The sequence below is a fragment of the Glycine max genome, chromosome 12, assembly GCF_000004515.6.
Source record: "Glycine max cultivar Williams 82 chromosome 12, Glycine_max_v4.0, whole genome shotgun sequence".
In the NCBI taxonomy this organism is placed as follows: Eukaryota; Viridiplantae; Streptophyta; class Magnoliopsida; order Fabales; family Fabaceae; genus Glycine; species Glycine max.
The window spans coordinates 37,481,007-37,504,368 of NC_038248.2; the positions used below are offsets into that span (position 1 = coordinate 37,481,007).

The 23,362-nt window shown below is 30.4% G+C and overlaps 3 protein-coding genes across 3 annotated transcripts; 2 read left to right on the top strand and 1 right to left on the bottom strand.

The window, feature by feature from the left end:
• Positions 1–3,448: 3,448 nt before the first annotated feature.
• Positions 3,449–5,261, top strand: LOC100811124 (transcription factor MYB15). Its single transcript, XM_003540284.4, has 3 exons — positions 3,449–3,696; positions 3,902–4,031; positions 4,558–5,261. Exons 1-3 carry the CDS (start codon positions 3,564–3,566, stop codon positions 5,234–5,236), a joined length of 942 nt encoding a protein of 313 aa, XP_003540332.2. The 5' UTR covers positions 3,449–3,563; the 3' UTR covers positions 5,237–5,261.
• Positions 5,262–14,678: 9,417 nt separating this feature from the next.
• Positions 14,679–17,289, bottom strand: LOC100811659 (putative cyclin-D6-1). The gene is made up of 6 exons (XM_003540285.4): positions 16,781–17,289; positions 16,588–16,668; positions 16,169–16,264; positions 15,842–16,058; positions 15,593–15,723; positions 14,679–15,414 (listed from the first exon to the last, which is right to left on the bottom strand). The coding sequence occupies exons 1-6, from the start codon at positions 16,955–16,957 to the stop codon at positions 15,169–15,171; spliced, it is 948 nt and encodes a 315-aa protein (XP_003540333.1). The 5' UTR covers positions 16,958–17,289; the 3' UTR covers positions 14,679–15,168.
• LOC121173169 (putative MYST-like histone acetyltransferase 1) lies at positions 16,956–22,773 on the top strand. The gene is made up of 7 exons (XM_041007248.1): positions 16,956–16,963; positions 17,032–17,058; positions 20,588–20,654; positions 21,415–21,553; positions 21,894–22,013; positions 22,110–22,142; positions 22,718–22,773. The coding sequence occupies exons 1-7, from the start codon at positions 16,956–16,958 to the stop codon at positions 22,771–22,773; spliced, it is 450 nt and encodes a 149-aa protein (XP_040863182.1).
• The last annotated feature ends 589 nt before the right edge of the window (positions 22,774–23,362 follow it).

The following is a 23,362-nucleotide window of genomic DNA, read 5'->3' on the forward strand; positions in this document are numbered from 1 at the left end:
TCTAATATTTTATTTCTTTATTCTTAGTCTTGAAACACACAACAATATTCCAAATAGTTTTAATTTAAAAGTAATTTTTAAGTTAAAGTAATTATAAATTAATTAAGAAACGTGATCATTTTAATTTTAAAGATCTTACTTTTAAATTTAAAATAATTTTTATGATTTACAATGTTTAAAACAAATATTACCTTTATGTGAGTTTAACTTATTTTATTTGATAAAATATTTTTTTGACAACTTTGTGAAAGAGTTTTAAAAAAATAAATTGTTTTCTCTTGAAAAAATTGTTACAAAACATTCACATAATTTAATATGTATGCTTAAAATTGTTTTTCAATAAAAATAATATTATATGCAATTATATATGTAATCAACATTATTTCCTTACTTTCTTAAAAAAAAAAACATTATTTCCTTACTTCTCTTATATTTTTACTTGACATTTTTGCATGCACATATGGCACAAGGTATTCTTTGTTCATAAGTACGTAGCATTACTATTTGTGAGCTAACACAGTTACATGAGAACGATTAGATATAATTTTTTAATATTAAATAAAATTCATATAAATTTTATTAAAAATTATATATTTCACTTAATAGATCACACTTTTTATTAAATAAACTTTATTCAAAAATAAAAAGAATTAAATATCAAATAAAAGGATAAAAATATAAAACTAACATCTAAAATTAAATAAAATATTTTTTTTATCTATGTTAGTAGATATAAAATTATAAATGTGGAAGTAATTAGAAGGATACGGGTCGTTTATCATTTCAGGAAAACGCGTATAATCTTGATCATTAAAACTGTTGAGTTTTAATGGATGGAATTGTAAACTGCATATGAATCAGCATGACATGTAATTCAGAAAAAAATTTTAAATCAATCATAGCCTTACATACTCCATCACATGCTTCAAATAGTAAATATATTTATAAATTTTAATGTACTTATAACGAAAATTCCAGTGTGGGAAATAAATAAGAAAAAAAATGTTACTTCTAAAATAAAAGTATTTTTAAATTCTTTCAAAATTAGTCCAAACAAAACATGCAGTGAAAAACGAAAGAATCCAGATTTCTGCTTAACCATTTTTCATCAAAACAGGGGCGGCTCGCAGTTAAGTGGGAAACGTCATACTCTATACGTTAGATTTTACGCATTTAGACACAATGGTTGTTCGTGAATTGCCGCACGTGAATTGGAGATAAAGCAAACTTCTTGTTACTTTCCTATCATTTTTTAAAATAATTTTATAAAAATTAATAAATTTATGATAAAATCATTATTTATAATTAGATGATAATATAAAATTATTTTATATTGTTAATTCATATTTTTTTTACTTTTAAAAATATAAACAAAAATTATCATATACTACGAGGATTAAAAAAATATGTAAACAATATATTAGAAATTATTTAAGTGACTCGCTTCAAATCGAGAAAAAAAAATGAAAGATACAGAAGGTGAAATAATATAAAAGAAAAAAATAAAGATGAGAAATATATGAAAGAAAGTATTAATTGTTAGAATTTGATATTCTCTTTATACGTTGGGGGTAGATATCGAATCAGGTTAAGTTCAGTTGGCTAACTTGATTAGTCCAATAAAAAATATGGGTTAAGTTAATAAAAATATTTTAATTATTCATTTGGTTATATAAACATTTATAGTTTGATTTTGTTCTTTTCTGTTAAAAAATATTTAACACCAAAAAGGATGATGGATGTGATATTGACTTGCCTTTGACATGTGTGGCATTTTATGATTTAATTGTTATACTTGCACTATCATTTATGTTTTGTCCAAATAATTGAACAATCTTTATATTTTGGTCCTACCTCATGTCTAGGAAATGTATTTGAACTCTACAACCTCGGTTATTATCTGATTTAGTCAATAGAAATTAGTTGTAAGAAACATAATCTAAAAATAAAAGAAGGAAATGGGTGTTGATGAGGAAAAATAAAAGAAGAGAGGAAAGAAAGAAGAAGAAAAGACATACATATGGATAAGAATTAAAATATAATGATCTCAAACGGTTAATCTAACCAAATCTACTAAAAATTGAGTTGAATCACATAAAATTTCTTTTTGTATTGGGGTGAAAATTCAAATCCAATCCAACCTATGGTGAGATATGCTAGGGTTGAATTAGTCCATCATCCCATATATTTAATAATTTTATTTGTCTTCAATTTTTTTCTAAATTTCTTAATCAAATATAATTATAAATAATAAAAATAATGTTATAAGATTACTAATAAAAAATAATTAAAAGATTGTCATAAAAGTGTAGGTGTTAAATATAGTTTAAGAAAAAAAAAACAGTAAGTTAAAAAAAAGTCAATCCAACTCACATAGGTTGGTTTAACGGATTACTAAAACAAATTGTTTCTAATGGTAGGGACCGAAACTTAAAAATTGTATAAGTATATAAAACAAAACGGAAAAATAGTGAAAAACTTAAAGGGACTAGAACCTAAAGTGCACATCACGTCAACGCTACCTCAACACCACATCCTCAACAGCTAATAACATTAAGTTCTTTTTAATTAACAATAAAGACAAAAAATGAAACTAAAAGTATTTCAGAATTAAAGTGCACAAACTAAAAAGTAAAATTTACATAATTATAAGGATGAAAATCAATCCTTAATAAAAAGTCTAAAAGCATGTTTGCCCAAACTCAATCCCATCAAACATCTATTAATTTTTTTAAACTCTTACATTATTCTGTAATGAGCTTTTAATTTTTTTATTATATTGAGTTCGTATATATTTTTTTATGGGCCTCATCAAGTCGAGACTTATGAATGTATTGCTTATAAAATCATTATATTTACTATATTAGTTTTAAAAATATGATAATATTATCACGAGTCATTAAATTATATAATGTATTAAAAAAGTAATTATTTCACACATATATTATATATATTTTTCTATAAGCTATATTATTTATATTGCTAAGAAATAAGAAATACATTTTTCAAGAAAAAATATAAATTCACAAGTCAATACTCTTGCTATACAATCCCTAGAGAGTTGAATTGGATTATAAAATTAGTAACTTATAAATAAATTCGTTAAACCGGGCCAGAAAAATATAATAATTTGTCAGGCTAGGACTCACGAGTGACGAGTCAATATGAATCAACATCTATCAAACCATATATATTCAAATTGTACGCGTATTATATTTTGACAAAATTCCTTCAATTTACAATTTCATCCTCGATCAAGTCTTTATTAATTGTTCCAAATTCGTCATTTTCTTGGCACAAAGCTCGGTTGTTAAGACATGATTGCTATGATGGACGCAGAATTGGGAGGAATCTTTATAATTATTTAGTTTATTGAAATTCTAAGGGGCATGAAACACGTTTTGCCAATAGGAACTCATGTAGTAGTTATATATAAATAAGTAAAGGTTTCGATGATTTTGGTCCGACATTAATAGAGGGAAACAACATCATCGTCCATCATCTGTTTCTTATTGTTTCTCTTACACACACGAACGAAGTACATCGCCAACACAGCATCAGATATGAGAACTCCATCTTCCTCTCACAAAAGTGGACTTAACAAAGGCACTTGGACTCCAGAGGAAGATGCCAAGTTAATAGCTTATATCACTCGTTATGGCTCTTGGAATTGGCGCCAACTCCCAAGATTTGCAGGTAATTAAATCAAACAACATATCCTATATATACTTGTAAATGCATGTGAAAATTAAGTTAAGTTAATCATTTTGAAGTGTAAGTGTGAGTAAAAATAAATAAATTGAATAATATATAAGTGAAAAAGATATGCTTTATAAAGTTCAGATTTATAGAATTTCATGGTATAAGGACTAATTAATATCATTGGTGCATTGATTTTCAGGACTGGCAAGGTGTGGAAAGAGCTGCAGGCTTAGGTGGCTAAATTATCTCAGGCCCAACATAAAAAGAGGGAACTATACTAAAGAAGAAGAAGAGATTATAATCAGACTGCACGAAAAGCTGGGTAACAAGTATGCTCTCACATTCCAAGCTAAACTAAATTTCCCACAACATTGTACAGCATCAAAAGCTAGACAGGGGAACTATAAGATTTTCCCTTACTTCAACACCTACAGACCAATGCATCTTGCAAAGTCCACTCATAATTAATATGACAATAATAATTGGGACAAAACTTATAAGTAATTCATACATGTTTATTTTTTTAAGTGGTGCTTTTAAATTAGAATTGAATTTTTGCTTAAATAATCTGGATAATAATAAAAGTTTTCTTTTTTTATAGATTAGTACTCCCTCTAAGACCTTTTTAGAAATTTATTTCTTCTTTTTTTATAAAATTCTTTTCTAATTTTAAAAACGGGAATTAGATAAAAAATTCTTATAATTAGAAAAAAAGTAAGTACCAACATAAATTATCTAAGAGAAATTTATATTTTAACGGATATATATAGTAACAAAATATATGTATACAACTATATATAAGTTTTATTATTATTAGTGGGATATAAATTTTGTCTTTTCTTCCTTCACTTGCAGATGGTCTGTGATTGCCACTCATTTACCCGGAAGAACAGATAACGAAATAAAGAACCACTGGCACACCACTCTCAAAAAACGTTTTGGAAAGAACACAGTTCACCCCAATAAAAAAGTGAAAGCCACAAAATCAAATAGTTCTGGATCCAAGGAAATTCAGAAAGTTGGTTTCTTTCACAGTAGTTCTACAATAACAACTTCTGAAACCTCTGATTCTGTCCCTTTGTCCCCAAGAGAATTCTCGTCCACAACCTCGGACTATACCACAGTTGTCACTAACGAAAATTTCTTACTGGAAGACGGGTTCGATTTTCTAGAAGCATGCTTAGAGGACGTGAACGAGAATATTTGGACAGAGACAAATGCAGCTAGCATTTCCAATTCCAAGACCCCAATGCTAGATAATGGTAATGGTAGTAATTTTCATGGTTCAGATGCTGCAGGGCCCATCATGGAATATAACGAAAATTTGGTTCTGGAGAATGATGAATTTGCGTTTCTAGAAGCATTGCAGCCAACAGTAACAACTGAGAATTTTTTGACAGACATGTCCCTTGTTCCAAACGAATTACTTGCCCCTTTGGTGAACGAATCTGAGGAATACTTTTCTTCCTTGTACGATGTGGACCTTTGGTGTCCCAGTAATTTCCATGATTTGCACGTGGGCTTATTGCAATGAATGAATAAATTGTTTTTCTTTTTAACCTCATTTTTGTTGCAACACAACAGTCAGCATCCTAAATTCCTAATAATATTATTACTTTAGCGCAACTTTTTTCGCTGCGTACAACGTATAAGGATATGTTCGGAACAGGCCAACAGAAACTGAGGTCCAAAAATTGAAACTTTTTTATTTTAAAGAAAAATGGAATATGTGAAACTTTTTAGTTAATATGTGTAATTTTTTTATTTTAAAAATTTAATAATAAATGTTAATAGGTCTAATGTCCACGCTTTAGTTATTTTATTTTTAACTGGATATATTCATATATATTGTGCAAAATTGTGGATCACGATTACCCGTTTATGACTAACTAGAGATAATTTTTTTAAAATACTTTCCTTCTTAAATAAAAATAAGCAACTCATTAGGATTACTGAAAATTATGTATTTAAATTAGTTAATCTTAATTAATATGTCATATGTTTAAATTTAATTTATTTCAAAATACTTATAAAAATAAATAAATTAAGTGGCCTGGTGACTTATATATATATAGTTGATGACACTGACTTAATTTATCTCCCAATTTTCACTTACGCTTTGCTTGCTCAAATAAAAAAAAATGAGAAGGAAGGAAAATAGAAATGAGAGGAATTAGATAGAAATACTAAATTTTCATCGATTGAATGGGAGGAAAAATAGTAAGGGTAAGTGTTTTTTTTGTGAAACCTCCGGAAAACACTTCCTCTAAATTGGCATAAAATGGGAGGTAGTTAATCTATTTCTTTTTCATTTATTTGTTTTAAATTCTTAAAAAAAATTGATAACCAAAAATTATTTAAAAATAATAATAATTTTATATGCTAAGAAAAAAATAATGGAATAAAAAATAGTTTTAATTAATATAAAATATTTTTATATTTTATTTATTTCTTATTACTTCAATTTTACTCATCCAAATAAATGTAGAGAATGTACAAAAGAGAACTACAAATGTACCAAAAAATAAATGGATTTTTTTCACTTCTTTACTTTTTGTTTCTAATCCATTCAAATAACATAGATTTCTTGTTTAATTTCTTTACTTATTTCCTTTCTTCACAGTTCTTTTTTTCCTCTCATATCTATGCTTTTTCTTTAATTCCTATCTTTTTCTTCTCTATTTCACTTTTAATTTCAAACAAATCCATCCTGAAAATAAGCCATGTCAAGCTTCAACAATTAAGCCATTTATATACAAGTGAATTTGCTAATCTAATTTTGATTCTTATATTCAATTACCAATTACTTAATTATCAATGAAAAGAATATTATATTTAATTATGTCGTAAAAAGGATAAAATGTCTTTAACATTTTTATCTAACCATACTGGTGAAGAGAGCAAAATCAATTTTAATTTTTCTCAATCCAAACAATTTTCTAAAAAATCATCTTCTATTCTTTTTCTTATTTCCTACTTTTTCCCACCCTACTTATTTTTCTTTCTGCTTCTCTATACATCCGAAACAAACTCTAGCTAAGAGTACACGAACTCAAATAATACTTGGTTACAATATTTTTTTATATATAAAAACAAGGTTTTTCTTCTAAAAAAGAAAGTTGTAGGGCTCCCACCCTTGCTAGGGACTCTTACCATGATCCATTAACAATTCTAAGTGATTTTGAGAGTGACCTGAGTTGCCAGCTTGGTTTTTGGTCCATAGACCAACATGCTTTGGATATGTCAAATATACCATGGGCCAGGCTTATTACCTGTGGTTTATTTTTCAAAATGGGCTATGAGCGGTGTCTCACCAGTATGCACAATACTTTAACCCCGATGAACACATTTTGGCGTTGACTGAAAAGGAAAATAAAAGAAGTAGATAAAAAATGATTTAGCCGCCATTTATAATTCTTTTTTACTCTCTTTTTTTAATTCCACTTCTTCTCTCTTTTCACTTCTAATGTGAAAAAAAGAGTACAAATCAAAGTGATAATTACATGCTTATCTTCTTGGGGCACACATAATTACATTTATCTTATCTTTTTCTTATTTAAAGTCTTTTTTTCTTCCTTTTTAGTTAGAATTTATTTAAAAAAATTATGTTTTCCTATGTTTTAAGTGAAAAAGGTTGGAAGCTCACTATTGAAGGAAGAAGAATCAAAGTAAAGAAGATGTTTTGAACTCTGGCCTAGCCAAATAGTGGTGTGCTTGTCCAGCCAGAGAGATTTTAGTCTCGAAGTGCTCCTAGCCTAGCGAGAAAAAGCTCTTGCCCAACCAAAACAAGTCAGAGAGCACCACATTTTGAAGACACTTCTAGCCCAGCTAACACAAGGGTGTCTCGTCTAGTCATGTTGTTCTAGTATTCATTAATGAAGCTCTGGCCATACAATAATATTGGTTAGCTAGGTCAGAAATGTTGCACTATCACTTTTTTAATAGAAAAATAAAGCATTAAAAGGAACTTTTGCAATAGAATAGATCATTCTTCTTAGACCTAGGTTTTGGGATAAGGGAGACTTCGCGGGCCTTTCTTTATTTTTCACCTTCTTCACTTTACCATTTTGAAGCCCTTTTCATCCATGAGTAGCTAAGCTCCCCTTGATTATGGTTTGATGTAACTAAACCTACCTAAATTCATGTATATCTTTTGAGTTATTAACAAATATTTATTGTTCACCGTTAAGTGTTTTTTTATTTACTTAATACTTATTTTGATTTGATCACCAATTTACTTCATTTTATGGTTTAAATGTGATTAGAAAATATATTTGAATTATGAACGGAGAAGACCACCTAATGGGTATTGTTGCTAAGAATAGAGTAAGACTAGACATGGCAATGAGGCGAGTCGGATACGGGTATTGTCTCCCCAATTCCTTACCCCGACTCCTCAACATATCCCCATGCCCGAACCCGATACTCGATGGGTTTGAGTTTATTGTCTCATCCTCGTACCCGTCGGATATCGGGTATCCCCAACCCCGTTTCACACACCATTTAGAAAAATATTTTTTTTGTAAAAAAATATTAAAAATTTGATTTTAGAAAAAAATAAATTGATTGTTAAACATTTATTTTTAACTACTTATATATCAATAAATTTATTATAACGCGTGTGTCAACATAAATAGTTAAGAAAATAATATTAAATTATGTAAAATTTTTAAAATAAAATTAACTAGTAATAAAAATTATATGCCTTTTGATTAAATTATGCAAAAATTCTAAAGATTTTAAGTGGCGGGGCGGGTTCGGGTTCGGGGTCGGGATGGGTCTAGTAATCCCATACCCGTATCCGTACCCGACTTTTGGTTATCGGGGAAAATCCGAACCCGAACCCATACCCGGTCAACTCAGGTATTACCCGTCAAAATCAGGACGGATTCGGGCGGGTACCCACGGGTACGGGTTTTCTTGCCATGTCTAAGTAAGACTCATTGGTTACCTTTGACTCTTTTTTTTAAAGTAAATAACTTGGCTAAGCTATACAAGAGATTGATAGTTTAGTCATAGGACTTAGGCTCTTATTATAAGAAATTAGGTATTGAGCATTTTTATGAGTTGATAATAACAAAGGAATGATAAACATAAATTAATAGTTTATTTATGTATGAGAGAGTGATTTAATGAAGTCGAACCCCAATCATTCCCTTCTATTGTGTTTCACATCATTCTTGTTTGTATCTTAAATCTTTGAAAATAAAAAAACTTTTTTTATTTGTTTTATTTCAAGTTTTCACCTTAATTTTTAAACCTTAATCATTGTTAATTTAAGTTTGCTCTATAGTTTTTTGTCTAGTAAGTAACAAATATGTAAATTGTCAATTATTAAACAAGTCCTTTAGGAAAACGATACATAGACTTTTCATTTTACTACTTGCGTTTATAAAAAGTGTAACACATAAATTTAATTTTCATGCATTATCAATCAACTTATTAAAATAGGTTGGCTACTCGGATCATTTCATTCAATCTTTTAATTCGCACAATTCAACCCACATAACCTGCTAACCCGTCACCACCATTAAAAAAGAATATTTTGGAACACAATATGTTTTCATAATCCAAATAGACTAAATCACAACGTGCCAAAATATGTTGTTAGGTAAGACCCCAATATAACCAACAAGGACGATTTTTTATTGGTGGACCTAATACATAGATTTTAGTTGCTTTACTCATAGACTAAACTTGATAACCAATCAATGCAGATATTACATATGAAAACTAGCTAGTTCGTCACCATTCAAGATAAAAATAAGTGATTACTATCTTTCTTCCAAATAAAATACAAGATATATGCATAAGTTTACTAAAAGGGAGTTTGAATTTTTTTCCTTTATAATTCTTTAAATATTTAACTTCTTATAAATGTAGTAATTTCCAAAAAAAAGTATTTATTAATTTTACACTTAAAATTATTACTAGTTTTTATTTTAAATGGTAATAAGCTTAACCATTATTATAATGGACACAACATAATTTTATACTGATTATAGCCTTAGTTTTTTTTTAAGATTATAGCCTTAGTTACTATTAAAATAAAAAAATAGAATTAATTTTCCAAAATTTTACCTTATTTAACTTTAATTATTAATTTAATAGCAATAAACATAAAAAAATTTACACTAACAAATTTAAAAATATAAATATTTAGACATTATAAATTTCAAGGGAGGGAGCTAGGGACCCTGCATGCGCCCTACTCCATCCGTCCATGTACCAACACATGAGGTAATACTCCTCTATTACACAAATTCTAACTTGACTCGACAACCCATCCAAATTAACCCGTCAAGATAATTAACGCAAGTACTTTTAGAGGATGAGAACATTTCCAAATTAAAAAAATTTAAAACAACATACTAAGAAATCAAGAGTTGACTCTTTACAATACCCGTGCCTTTAAGAAGTTGTAAGCTGATTTAATTGCGAAGAGGCTTCTACATCCAGCATCCCTTGCTCTAACTAACCTCTACACCAAAAGAAAGAACCTAAAGTATTAACCTAATCTACCAACATGTATGTTTTTTGGTGATGTTAATCTTTATTTTGGTAATGCACCAACATGCGTTTATTTATTTATTTTACAATAGCAGCAATGAAGATCAAACTTAAGCCTTCATGTATCTATCTCAACCTCCCATTACTAGGACGATCCTACACTAGTGAGTTTCACCAACATGTATTTTAACTTGATCTTAGTTTTGGAACCTTAATTAAAATTATGGTTTGAATAACTTTAACTTACTTTAATTTAATAGTAAATGCATCCTCAGATGTATGATTTAGAAATTGTTTTTGTTAACTTCAAAGAAACTTTGTCCATATATAGAGAGAAAGAACACGAGAAGAGAATTTGGAGTTTGTTAGTTTTAAAATTGTTCCATGCCATATATCCTAAATAAAACAAGGTGTGACAGTGCTCCATATGCACGCACGCATGATAAGTAAGCATACGAAGCGCGCAGTTATAGCTCAGCAGCAAATGAGACAAGGATGAAGACCACCTCGTATTATGGAGTTTGGAGGCTTATCATTGTGAGTTTGTGACCACTTTAACGATAACGATGACAAGTGCCAACTCTCTTTCTTCTGTCGTCTCGGAATTCATGTGACTTTGGGCAGGGCTGGGGGGTTCCACGACTTTAATTGCTCTGCTCCTGCATGTAGCCCTCGCTAGACAATTCAACCAAGAAACTAGTACCAAATCTCTTCTTGCAAGATTCTCCCACATTGCATTAATTACGTACGTATATACAAAAAATGTTCATTTCCTGCACAATGTTTTTTTTACGTATACGTTATTCTTACAGCAGTAAATTTGTTTAGCAGCCGCTAAATCATTAATTAAGAAGCTATATGGATAGATTGATTAATGAACTTATAAGAATCCGTTAGATTTTAAGTCACATATATGTAATTCTTACCTACAGGACACGTCCTTGAGAAGTAAGAAACATTCAGTATGACCAAGACTCTTACCAAGAATTAGTTAAAGACCAAAGCTTATAAGAGTATCTTGAGATTTCATAAGAGTAACAAAAACCTAGTTACAGAAATTAGAAAAGAGAGAGTACTATATGCAATTCTTTCTTTGCATATAAGCAGTCTTAATCTTAATTATATATGAATAAATTCTTGGAAGTACGTATAATTAAATATTGCTTAATTAAAAGGTGCGTAGAAATAGTTAACCCCTGTTACATATGTGATTATGTGTTTCTTGCTTAGCCAATGGATTCCTAGTTTTTCATTAACGGATATAAAGTTCACAATTAAGAATACAACAACGTTAACAATAAATTTTTTACATGACTAATTCTTATTCCGCATTTTCCTTTTTTTATTTCTCCCTTAAATTGTAAGAACTATTTATTGTAAAAAATAAATGCAAAGAGTAGAGTTATTCAATTGGCAATATCAATGCAACCCCATCGAGCTGAACTTTCTATTCATGCAGCTTATCTTTTTCACTGTGTCGCTGTCTCACTGACCCATTGATCTCGTTCGTTCGTTCATAAAATATGACCTCAGTGTGTGCATGACACCCAAATTTATTTGTCTAGCCTGTCTATAAACTAGTTTTGGGCTTATTGCAAAATTGGACGTACTTAGTGACAAATCTTCCTACGTACTATTTTCTTTAATCGTATTTTTGTCCCAATCTACTGTGGCGGGAGCGTGCACTATCCAGAAATTATGAACAAAGGCCCGCAAGGATTGGTCATCATTTTCAAGTTTTGTCCTTCTAGGTAGGAAATGAGTGAATCAACTTAAGTTATAATTGCACATATTGTTGGCTTCACCTGTTTTGTTTTGTGCCTATATCTCAAGCAGTAAAATTATTAGAATACGACATGTCTCCATTTCACTATAATTTATGTTAAGCAAACCCTGAGAAGCTATATAGAAAACATGTTGCTCGATGTACGTTTACTTTAGTTTACCGAACAGCAAAGATCCTTTCATGTTCAACCCCCCACCCCACCACTCCCCACGCACACAGGCACACACAAACCTGTTTGCACGGTTTACAGTGCGTCCTTGTAAAAAATAGAGTAAGGAAATGAAAAAAAAGTACAAATAAAAAGATGAATTTTTCACTATGTACTGGAGAGAAAAAAACTTGAGATTTTTTTTTTAGAACTCATCAAAACAATTTCCTCTCAATTTGACATAAAATTAATGGGAAGAAAATGACTTCTCTCTTTGTAATTCTTGTTTGTTTTACTTTTTTAGAACATAAAAGTAAAAAATATAGTACTTATTTTTTTATTAAGAAAAAAAGATGGAGTAAAGTCTTCTTTTTTAATTATTATAAAAATATTTTTCTATAATTTATTTATTTCTTTTTACTCTTTTCCACGTATTTAAATAAGTAAATAAGTAGAGAGAATTTTCTCCACCTTTTTACTGCTTATTTCTATTCATCCAAACAATACAATATTTTTATTGAAATTTTCTTTTATCTCTATTAATTATATTTCTTTCTTTTCTCCCTGTTTCAGTTATAATGCAAACAAAATATTAGGATTGGTATCCAGATTCAAACTCTAATTTTGGACCTTTATCAATTTATTTATTTATAAAATTTAATTAAAATATATGTACAAGTTTTTTTTTTATTTTCATTCAGTTTTAAATTATCGTTTATGATAAAATTATTGACTCTAATAATATATATTTTTTAAAATTTTATATTATATCTAAAATAATCACACTCTTACTTGCACGCTTAATTGTATTAATGGTACCCCACCGACATCATGCTTTATGCGAGTTAAAAACTTTATAAAACATTTTACATGCAAGGTAAATATAAACACAGAAAATTTACATCCAGTTGGATAACTGCGTGCTGTGGCGAAATTCAGCTACCGAATATAAACAAGGTTTCTGATAAAGGGTGTGCGTAAGTGAACAAGTAATATCTGTTAAAAAAAAGAGAAAAATAAATAACAGTTTCATATATGGTAATTCTTAACATATTTTTAAGCAAATAAATATTCAGTTGATAATTTTTAATCTGCACCATCCAATTATTTTATTTTATATCAATAATGAAAAATGAGGATAAAATTGACTTTCAACTAATAAAAAAAAAGTAAGAAAATACAAAATAACGGTTGGTGATATACTTTACCCGAATCCCCGCTACATATGTTCTATCTACACCAAAAAAGCACGTACCTCAACAGTAACAGGAATCTTCAGTGGCAGGTTTAAGTTTAGTTTTAAATTTTTTATCATTAGAATTGAAAATGCTGCTGCTATGTAACGTAAGTGACCATCTGCGACTGAAAACGCCACTCATGTCGCCATTATAATAAACACTGAAAAACGTTATTAGTTGCATGAGGAGGAGGATCATAAAAACAGAGAAAAAAAACTTTATAAAAGAGCAAAGAGTAAGACTATTATTATTTTTAAAAGAAAACAAACCCACGGTGGTCCCTATTCCCTCTGAGAAGTTGCAATCCATTCCCAGGTACAACAACAGAGATCTCAAAAATGGGTCCAAACAAATATCTTTGATAAAGAAGTGAGTATTTGGGACCTTTCAACGATTCAAATAAATTAAAATAACACTCGTTCACTAATTTCTCACAAATTAGACGCTCACGAGTTCTGTAACCATATTGATGACTTAAATAAAGATTAAAGAACTTGACAGATAGATGAAAGAAGATTATAAAAAGATAGATGCACACAAGAAATTATTATTTAGTCCAAAGTATCATGTGCATGTGTATATAATTCTGATCGACCTTCACGCAGCATGTACATGATTTTTTTTAATTTACGATAAAGAATTAATAAAACTTGAGTATTTTCAAGTTGATAGATGAAAGAAGTAAAAAAATAAAAAAGATAAATACATATATTATATGAGAAATTATTATGTGGTCCAAAATATATTGTATGGTTTCAATTGATCATCATGTGGCATATTTATGATATTTTTAATGAAAAAAAGATCATGTAATAATAATATAAAATAATTTTATACCATCATGATATTTATATTATCATTTATAATAAATTTATTGACTTTAACAAAATTATCTTAGAAGTCGTGTTCATAATAATTTATGATTAAATTACTCTGTAAAATTAGCATTGTAATACCGTTAAATCTTCTTTAATTTACGAGAGAAAAAATGATAAAGCTTGATTATTGTTAAGTACTGTAAAAATTAACCGGGATTATAGACATTGGAGACACTCACATAGAGATTGGGGACACTCTACTTCTTAGATGCTCAATTACTACCATAACGGTTTTTTGCCTCAACATATTTACAGCTAATAACTCAGACGAAATAGTATGCATTTATTACCATCTCTAGTTAAAAAAAAATGGTATTTATGCAAGTTTATAAGGGGATTTCGCTATTCTTGGTTTGCGCAGACCTGAACTCACTTAAGAAAGAAGCAACATGAACAATATACATGGGTGTCTAATGTCAATACATAAAAGTACTATATTTTATTTTCCAAGAAAATTGGCTGCTTCACTATTACTATTGTGATTATTCCTTTGCCAGAAGCTAAGAGACAGAACCACACTTGACTACAAAACAACCAACCAAAAAAAAAAACACTCAATCCTACAATTCAAAGTCACGTTTTGTCTTTTTGTTTGCTCTCTTAGGAAACCCAAAAAAAAAAAAAAAAATCCCATCTTATCTTCCATGCTCCTCGACACACCCAACAGATTTAATGAAGGCCGTACAAGGATCACGTTACAGTGATTTTGTCCACTAACTAAAAATTGATCGAATTCTCTTCTCCTCTCTTCTCATACTGAGTCCATCACTATCTCTCTTCCTATTACTATGTTCTCATTTGTTTTCCACATTATTTATATTTTTTGGTTAAACCACTAAAATATGATATTAATCGCTCGTGGATGGACCAGATGATATGATTAAATGTGGTCTTGTTGTGGTACTTTCAGCATTGATGAAAATGTGAAAACGGGACCGTGCGATTGTTGCCATAATCGGTGGTTTTCCTTCTTTTGAAATCCTGCTCTTGTGTCACAACGTTGGTTCCGTTGGTTTTTTCACTTTCCAAACTCAGAAAATGTTCGTCTAACACATTAACCGGTGTGTCTGAAGTTGAATTTATATTCAACACTGATTCGTACTCCTCCCTGGTTATGTCGTGTATCACATTATAACATTGCACCACAGTTTCCTGCAGTAAAATTATCGTACCCTCTATTATCCATATCCATGTAATAATAACAATAATAGTAATAGTAAAAAACTAAAAATAAAGAACTCGTTTTTTTCTTACCACTCATTTTACACGAGATAGTAATTCATACGTGTTGGATAACAAAAAAGAAAAAAAAATGAAAGAATTTATGTACCTTATTAATATATGAACAATCGGATATTGCTCTTAAGAAGCACGGATATTGAAAGGGAAACAACTCATGTGAAGCATACAGAAGGGCTGACGCAGCAACTGTAGATGGCTTGAATTCCAAGACCTTTATCTCTGAAAAAAAAATAAAGTAAAAAAATATTATTTAACTGTAATTCTATATTAGCAATCAAATTAACTCATCTTATTTCCAATGTTAAAGTCAATTAAGCATTAATTATGTTTACACTACCTCTTTGTGACTTGAGTATGATTTCTGATGCTCCATCCTTCAGAACCTGCCTCAATGCAGGGTCTTTAAGCCTGAACAAGTTGACGAAGAAGGGAATGAAAGAGAAGGGGGTGATCGAACGCATTCGCCATTGTAGAGCCCCCAAGACAATGCCTTCCATTCTTTGAATTGTCTGTGCCTCAAAAATGGCACCCCCATCACCATGATTCATAAGAACCTAGTCACAAGTAATACTAGTTCAAATGAATACCAATCCCTCTTACAAAAACTTTGGTTTCAAATTTCAATTCAGGCAAATTGATTACTTAGAAGGCACAAACACTTTACCTGGACATCAGTGGCAGAGTACTCTGTTTTCAACATCTTGGCAGCTAGAGAAAAGCAAGAGATTGCAAGGAGCTTGTTTGCCCATGGCTTTGGTTGCTGTTGCTCATACCCATTTTCAGTTAGATCTTGAGGAAGCATATTCTAATTGTTTGGTTAATATTCTTTAGATAACAATACTAAACAAGGTTATAAATTGCAGTTTCAGTCGCAATTTCGTAGCAATCCTTCATATTAAGGAAAATTAATCAAAATATAGACAAATGTGACCACGATTGCAACTACATTGCAATCAGAAAAACTCTAAAAACCTTGATGTTGCAGTCAAAATCGCGATTTTTTTTCCAAAAAATGGTGCTAACTGCTAAGTATAAACCAAGTGGAGAAAAATTATGAACAAGTTGTTTGGTTTGGTAACTTACCAATATTCCTTGGTGAGCGAGGAAGCGATCCAAGTAGTTAATAGCTAAGTAAGGAAGAACCGGATCGAAGGTGCAGGACAACTGAAGAGAAACGAAACAAGCAAGCCACGAAAGACAAAAAAGACAAGATTTTGAGACAACAAAATTGTCTTTCTCAGAAAAAAGTGAATTGTGGTTGGTGTTGCTGAATTACCTGCGAGATCAAAGAGACAACGTCTCTTCTTACAGAGATGTCGAAGTCGCTGGCCTTGAAACTCTGACAGTAGTTGGGTGGAGGGATGTGGTCGGATTCGATGAGGAAGAGGGAAGGGACAGCGTCACAAGGAAGGTCGTGGAAGTTTCCAAGAGGGTTTTCGAGGTCAAAATCCATGGTTAAGTCTTTTCTTGTGAAGTTGGTGTTAGTTAGTGAGCAACAAGAAGAAGAATAAGCAATGTAAATAAAAGGGAAGAAGAGAGAGAGAGAACAATAAGGTAAAAAAAGGTGTAGAGAGAGTTATGTAGTTTCTTCAAATGAAAGCTACTACGAGGGAGGTTGAGCTTTTCTTTTGGGAAGTACCAGCCTCTCTCTCTCTCTCTTTATTAGTGTTCAGAGAGTATCTGTGTCTCTCTCTCTTAGGGGTTAGTGTGTGATTGGCAAATAAAATATGGGAAATAGGAGAGAAGAGGACTGGGGGCTGAGGAGGTAGTTGGTTTGGTCCCTCACCTGTGCAGTGCTCAGGGCTGCATGAGGTGAGGATGGTGCTAATGCTGTGCCAAAAATAAAGGTTAAGACCAGTTAATAATCATAATTTCAGATCTCATTTTGAGGACTCAGATTAAAAACTTCAAAAATCTATTGAAGACATAAAAAAGAGAAAAATATAAAAATAGATGAGAATGTGAATATTGTGATTACAATAAAAAAATAAAAGAAAACAATCATTTTTAATTGTGTTTTTTAATTAAAAAGATTAAGTCTAATATCACTTGAATCAATAATTTATTGATATTTTTAATTAAGGGTTTAAGAAAATAAAATGTATAAAAATTATCACTCGGAGTAACGAATTCTTCATATTTTTAATTAAGAGTTTAAGATAATAAGATGTGCAAAAATTATTACTCTTAAAAACTGGTTCTTTGAAGACAATTTTTTAAAAAAGATATAAAAAAATATGCAATAAGGTAGTTGATATAATAGAGAAAAAAATATTATTATAAAAATAATATATCTTTTTTTAACCGAAATACTATTTGTAAAATAATTTTAGTAAGTAATTGCACAAAAAGAGATATTAACCAACAAAAAAATATCATTCACAAATCATGATAAGAGTTTGGCTTAATTGATAGGATAGAGAAACTTAAAACACCAATCATATTCTTTTATGAAATTCTTTTTCGCATTCTTCAACATTTCTGTTTTTTTAAGAAATGTAATGCACACACAATAATTTTTTCAACTATTTATACAATACTACTTTTATGTTATTTTATAACATGCAATAAATAATGTGTACAAGAAAAATTAACACAAAAAATATTGTTGTAAATTTATTATACAAATAACATTTCTAATAGCATTGTGATTGATAAATATATTTTGCAATTCAGTCATATATTAATAGATAACATTATAAATGAATGCCTAAATAATTAGGTAAATTAATTTCAAATTCCCCTTTAGTTGTCCAATTAATTCATATTTTTTATAATAATAAATAATTTATTTGTATATTTCAGATTTGAGTATTCACAATAAAGAATGAGACTTTTGTTTTTCTTTTTTCCAAAATTCACTTTTTATACTCACAACTATAAAAAAGTCATTTAATGACGATTAAAAATGGTTTTCAACGATGGTTCCAAATCATCTTTATAGCCGGTGTCATCGAAAGATAACACCATCAACGACAGTTTTACGAAAAATCGTCATAGAAAAATCGATGATATTAAGATAATTGTTATAATAATATAATGACCGTCTTAGAATGTATATTTTTTAAGACGATTTTTATCTAATAATTGTCTTAGAAAACATATATTTTAAGACGGTTATTATAACAACCGTCTTAGAATATCATATATTTTAGACCTTTTACTGTTTCATTGTATTTTATGTAGAACCTATTGACTACATTTTCTCTTGAATAATTAAGCATTCTCTCTTTCTAAATTCTATCCAAAATATTTTGTTTTATCTTCCTTTTAATCCCACCCTACCTCTAAATTCAACAAATCTATGTAGATCTAAATCACTAAATAAACTAATATGCAACAAAATTTTCAATCGTTCCTGAGGAGCAACTGCAGTACGTGAGCGGCACAAACACAAAAAAGTTTAGTGTGGTTAAAACTTAACACAACATACACCAAAATAGATCCCAGAATTATTGTCAAGAAATAGTTTCCAAGAAAATTGGATTATGGGTCGTTATATTTGCAACTAAATCTCATCTCACTAAAATGAAAATGAAATAAGTGAATGAAGATTTTCTAGTGAATTTCATTATAAACCACACATACAAGCACAACCTTATTCCAAAACCCCAACACCAAGTGGTTCTTCACAAATCACAAGTCATCCAATCCAATTAAAACAAAACCACACCCATTGACTTCCAAAATCACTCATTTAATTCAAAAGTCAGATTCAAAAAGGCCTTCTACATCGGTTCTAACGGCCTTTCTACATCGGTTATGACGCGTGGTGGTAAACCGGGGTCATTGAATCACAACATCGGTTTTATGACCGTCTTTGAAGGGCGGCTTTTCTACATCGGTTGTATAGCTACAACCGATGTAGAATGGGTAGGTCTCTATAGCGGTTCTAAGGCTGAAAATGATGTTGAATGGGTAGGTTTCTACATCGGTTGACTGATAACCGATGTAGAAAATGAAAGGTTATTATATCGATTATAATTCAACCGATGTAGAATGACTAGATATGGTAACGTGGCTACATCGGTTATCAATCAACCGATGCAGAAAATGAAAGGTTTTTACATCGTTTATCGTCAAACTGATGTAGTATGAGGAGATTTTCTATATCGTTTATCACTAAACTGATGTAGAATGGACACAAATGGAAAGGTTTCTACATCGGTCTTCAATCAACCGATGTAGAATTTGAAGAGTTTTTACATCGTTTATCACCTAACCGATGTAGAATGATGATATTTTTTACATCGTTTATAATTGAACCGATGTAGCATATGGATTTTTTTTTTTACTTTTTGGAAATTTATAAACTCAGGTTAAATTAGTACAAGAAGCTACGTTGCTTATATGTAATACAGTACATATAATGAAATTCAACAAAATATTTTGAACCTATGTAATACAATACAAATTCTCAAGCTTACATCTCCAGCATAATGGTTAATTGTGAATAAGTCTCATGAGTTGAGGGAACATGCTGCATAAAACAAGAATATAATTACAATTTCAACTATTATATAATCAATTAAAAATGCAACCCACAAAAGCATATGGATTATGGTAAACAGAAGATTTCAAAAATAACTAAAGAAGTAAGAAGATAATACACAATGTTATATTAACTAAAAAGAAAATAGATGATGAGAAGCACACCATTAACATATATATGGCCCAAAAAGCATTTAAAGTAATTAACTAGTAGGACCAATTTTAAAAATTAGACAAAACAGGCCATATAAAATGTCCTGAGTTATAGACATATGACTCAAAATAAAAGAACATCAAAAGTATACTCACAACTGAAATGCCACCTGCTATTGCAGCTTCCATGGCCACTTCTGCACTATATGTAGATGAAAATAAAAAAGTAAGTCAGCATAAAAGCGAATTAAAAAATAGTATTAACTAATATAAAGGATTTTTGGGGGGGGGGGGGGGGGGGGGGGGGAATGCATATGAGAAAGGACCAAACCCTCCATATGTACCATTGAAAAAAGATGTCAGTTTTTTATACCCAATGCGAATCACTAAGCACCAATTTAGACCCTTGTACTAACATTTGCTTCCTATTCATGCAGAGGAAATGTGATCTTAAGCATCCCCCTGGTGATGAAATATACAGAAGTGGTACACTGTCAATGTTTGAGGTACATTTTTTGTCAGTATTTTTTTTGTCATCAGTACCCCGCTTCCATTATGTTCAATTTCTCGATTTCAAAATGAATTTTGAATTTCATAGTATTTTTCTTAATAAATTGTTACAATATCTTGTAAAATAATATATATGATTTGAATATGATGTGCTAACTTGTGAAAATTCAAACCATAGTGATTGCAATCTGAATCTCAGTGCATGAAACATCCACAACCACAATTTAAAACTTTGCTACTTATGATATTAATGGGTGCTTGAAGGATGTTTCTGTTTCTGTCTGACATGTACAAAGATTGTGCTGCTGATAAAAAAAATGTACAAACATTGTGCTGCTATTCTGCATTTTTGTGTTTTGTACTCTGTTTTTTTTTTTTTTTGAAGGATTAATTATCCTCCTTCAATTGTAATAGAGTTCTTTTTTAAAGCCATTGATCTCCCTTGCCCTAATTTCCCTGGCTTCAACTATTGCTTGATGAGCATCAGCTCTGTAATGATTTTTTAAAAAAATTCTTTATCTTTTTCTAAAAGATTTAGACAATTTTTTTAATTAAATTATCTAATGGAAGTCAACGATAAGTAGCTACAAATCTCAAATATTGGAAATTATTTCAATTTATAAAATGAATGAATTTTGAGAACGTTGTGTTATGACAGTTGCAAGTGGCAAGAGTTATATATACATTTTTTTGTTATTAATGATTGATTACTATCATAATGTGATTACTTATAATTATTGCTATATCTGGTAACAGGTCGATGGCAAAAAGAACAAGGTTTATGGGCAGAACTTTTGTTATTTGGCTAAGTTATTTCTTGATCACAAGACCCTCTATTATGATGTAGACCTGTTTCTGTTCTATGTTTTGTGTGAATGTGATGATCGAGGATGTCTCCAAGATAAAATATTGCAGTGTTGTCATTATTTTGCTTTGACATGAGATATTTCAGATTTTTATATTTTACTGCTAATATGCCCATTTAACGTTTGTTTCTGATCTAAATGGCCCACCAAAACTGCCTCTGAATTAGCAAGCAGGACCATTAATAATATAATTATGAAGTTCTATTTTGGGGAGCTAAGTTTATGATGTTCTTTGACAGACCTTAATTTTAGTTGTTTTATGAAAAATGAACTTTGTTATAATTTTGACATATTTAACTTTCCAACTTTTTTATTTATTAGAATTCTTATTTGTTCATTAGTTTCTTTATGTTATGGATAATCTTATTGATTTTGTTTACTTTTTGATGATAAAGGAAAAACATTCTAAGGAATCTTACAATTTGGCATGTATCCTCACCCTACCACCTTACCAAAGGAAAGGCTATGGCAAATTTCTATTTGCATTCTGTAAGCTCTCTCTCTCTAAAGTTGGTCTCTTTGTATTTGCTAGTTATGTGTGATAAAGTGTGAGTGAAGTTCATTTAAATTTCAAAAATTGAACAGCATATGAACTGTCCAAAAAGGAGGGCAAAGTTGGTACCATATTCTTTTCTATTAATGTTTCTAAGACACAAAAGAATTCATCTATTCTGTTTACAAATAAAGTTCATTTGATTGTGCCTGTGTTCAATTTAATTAACTCCAATTATTATATATAAAGTATAAACGTGAAACCCCAATTATATCAACTAATAATTAACTCTTCTTTTGAGAAGCCAAAGAAAAGAAATTTTTGACAACCCAAGTGTACCTTAGGAACGAAGTATTGCAGGAGCTTCTAGTGCGACGAGAGAGAATATTATTAGTGTTGCACCCACTAACTTTGTTTGAAACTGAAGTGAAGTACACCCATTGTGTTATCAAACTTGTGCTTCCATGTTGAGCCTGCAAATCGAATCCAAATCTAATTTACTTTTGTTAGTGGCACATGGTCAACGGATGCCTTTACAAAAAGAAAAAAAATTGAACGATAAAGGTTGTTACAGTCCAAAACGAACAAACTCATAATTCACAAAAATGTGGACCTTGCTGGTGATTTATTTTGTAAATGTTCTTAAATCTTGAGGTCAGTCTTTTTTTTTGTGTTTCACTAATTTAAAGTTGGCTTTCAGTTCAGGAACAACAACTATTTCATGGTTTCATTAAGAAGGATGCCCGAAGGATATGAGTTGATTTCTCAATTAATTTATTGAGTAAAAATTTCAAGCTGAAATTGGGAAAATAAAGCCAAGATATCGAGGTTACCTTAAAGTAAGCAATTTCTACAACCTTTTCGTCCTCAGTAACTATTGGGCTGCAGGAGATTGAAAAGTAAATGCAATTCAGTCAAAGCCATTCAAAACCCTTCTTTCATACCTTCTTCATGGTACTAATAACCTCAGACTAACTTTGTACAACCCTTTTAAGAAATTTTGAATATGCCTAAACCCTAGCCCTAACATTCAACCCAAACACTAAAAATTATTTGTGTGCAAACAGGGTTTGGGCAAACAAGTGATTGTAAACACATTTCGTTACCTGTGGTCGAACAAGGGACTGTAGGAGGCAAGGGATGACTCCTGCTACCGCGCGAACTCAGACCACCAAAAAACCCAGCCACACCACGTCGAACTAGACAGGGATGACTGTTGGAAGCACACGAACTCAAGCAAGGGATGACTGCTGGTAACACGCGCAATAGACACGCACGACGGACAACGAGATGCGAGACACAGGCTGAGAGGCAAGATTGAAGCTTTTCGGGCGCGCACGCGTTT

Bases quoted from the DNA above. Each gene is read 5' to 3' on its own strand.
- LOC100811124 (XM_003540284.4), top strand. From the start codon at position 3,564: ATGAGAACTCCATCTTCCTCTCACAAAAGTGGACTTAACAAAGGCACT. The intron at 3,697-3,901 runs GTAATTAAATCA...ATTGATTTTCAG, and splicing joins CCAACTCCCAAGATTTGCAG to GACTGGCAAGGTGTGGAAAG. The intron at 4,032-4,557 runs GTATGCTCTCAC...CTTCACTTGCAG, and splicing joins CACGAAAAGCTGGGTAACAA to ATGGTCTGTGATTGCCACTC.
- LOC121173169 (XM_041007248.1), top strand. The intron at 17,059-20,587 runs GTAAAAAAAGGT...ATTCATGCAGAG, and splicing joins GAGAGAGAGAGAACAATAAG to GAAATGTGATCTTAAGCATC. The intron at 22,014-22,109 runs GTAAGCTCTCTC...AAAATTGAACAG, and splicing joins CAAATTTCTATTTGCATTCT to CATATGAACTGTCCAAAAAG.
- LOC100811659 (XM_003540285.4), bottom strand. From the start codon at position 16,957: ATGGATTTTGACCTCGAAAACCCTCTTGGAAACTTCCACGACCTTCCT. The intron at 16,059-16,168 runs GTAAAGTGTTTG...ACTTGTGACTAG, and splicing joins ACTCTGCCACTGATGTCCAG to GTTCTTATGAATCATGGTGA. The intron at 15,724-15,841 runs GTAGTGTAAACA...TTTTTTTTTCAG, and splicing joins CATACTCAAGTCACAAAGAG to AGATAAAGGTCTTGGAATTC.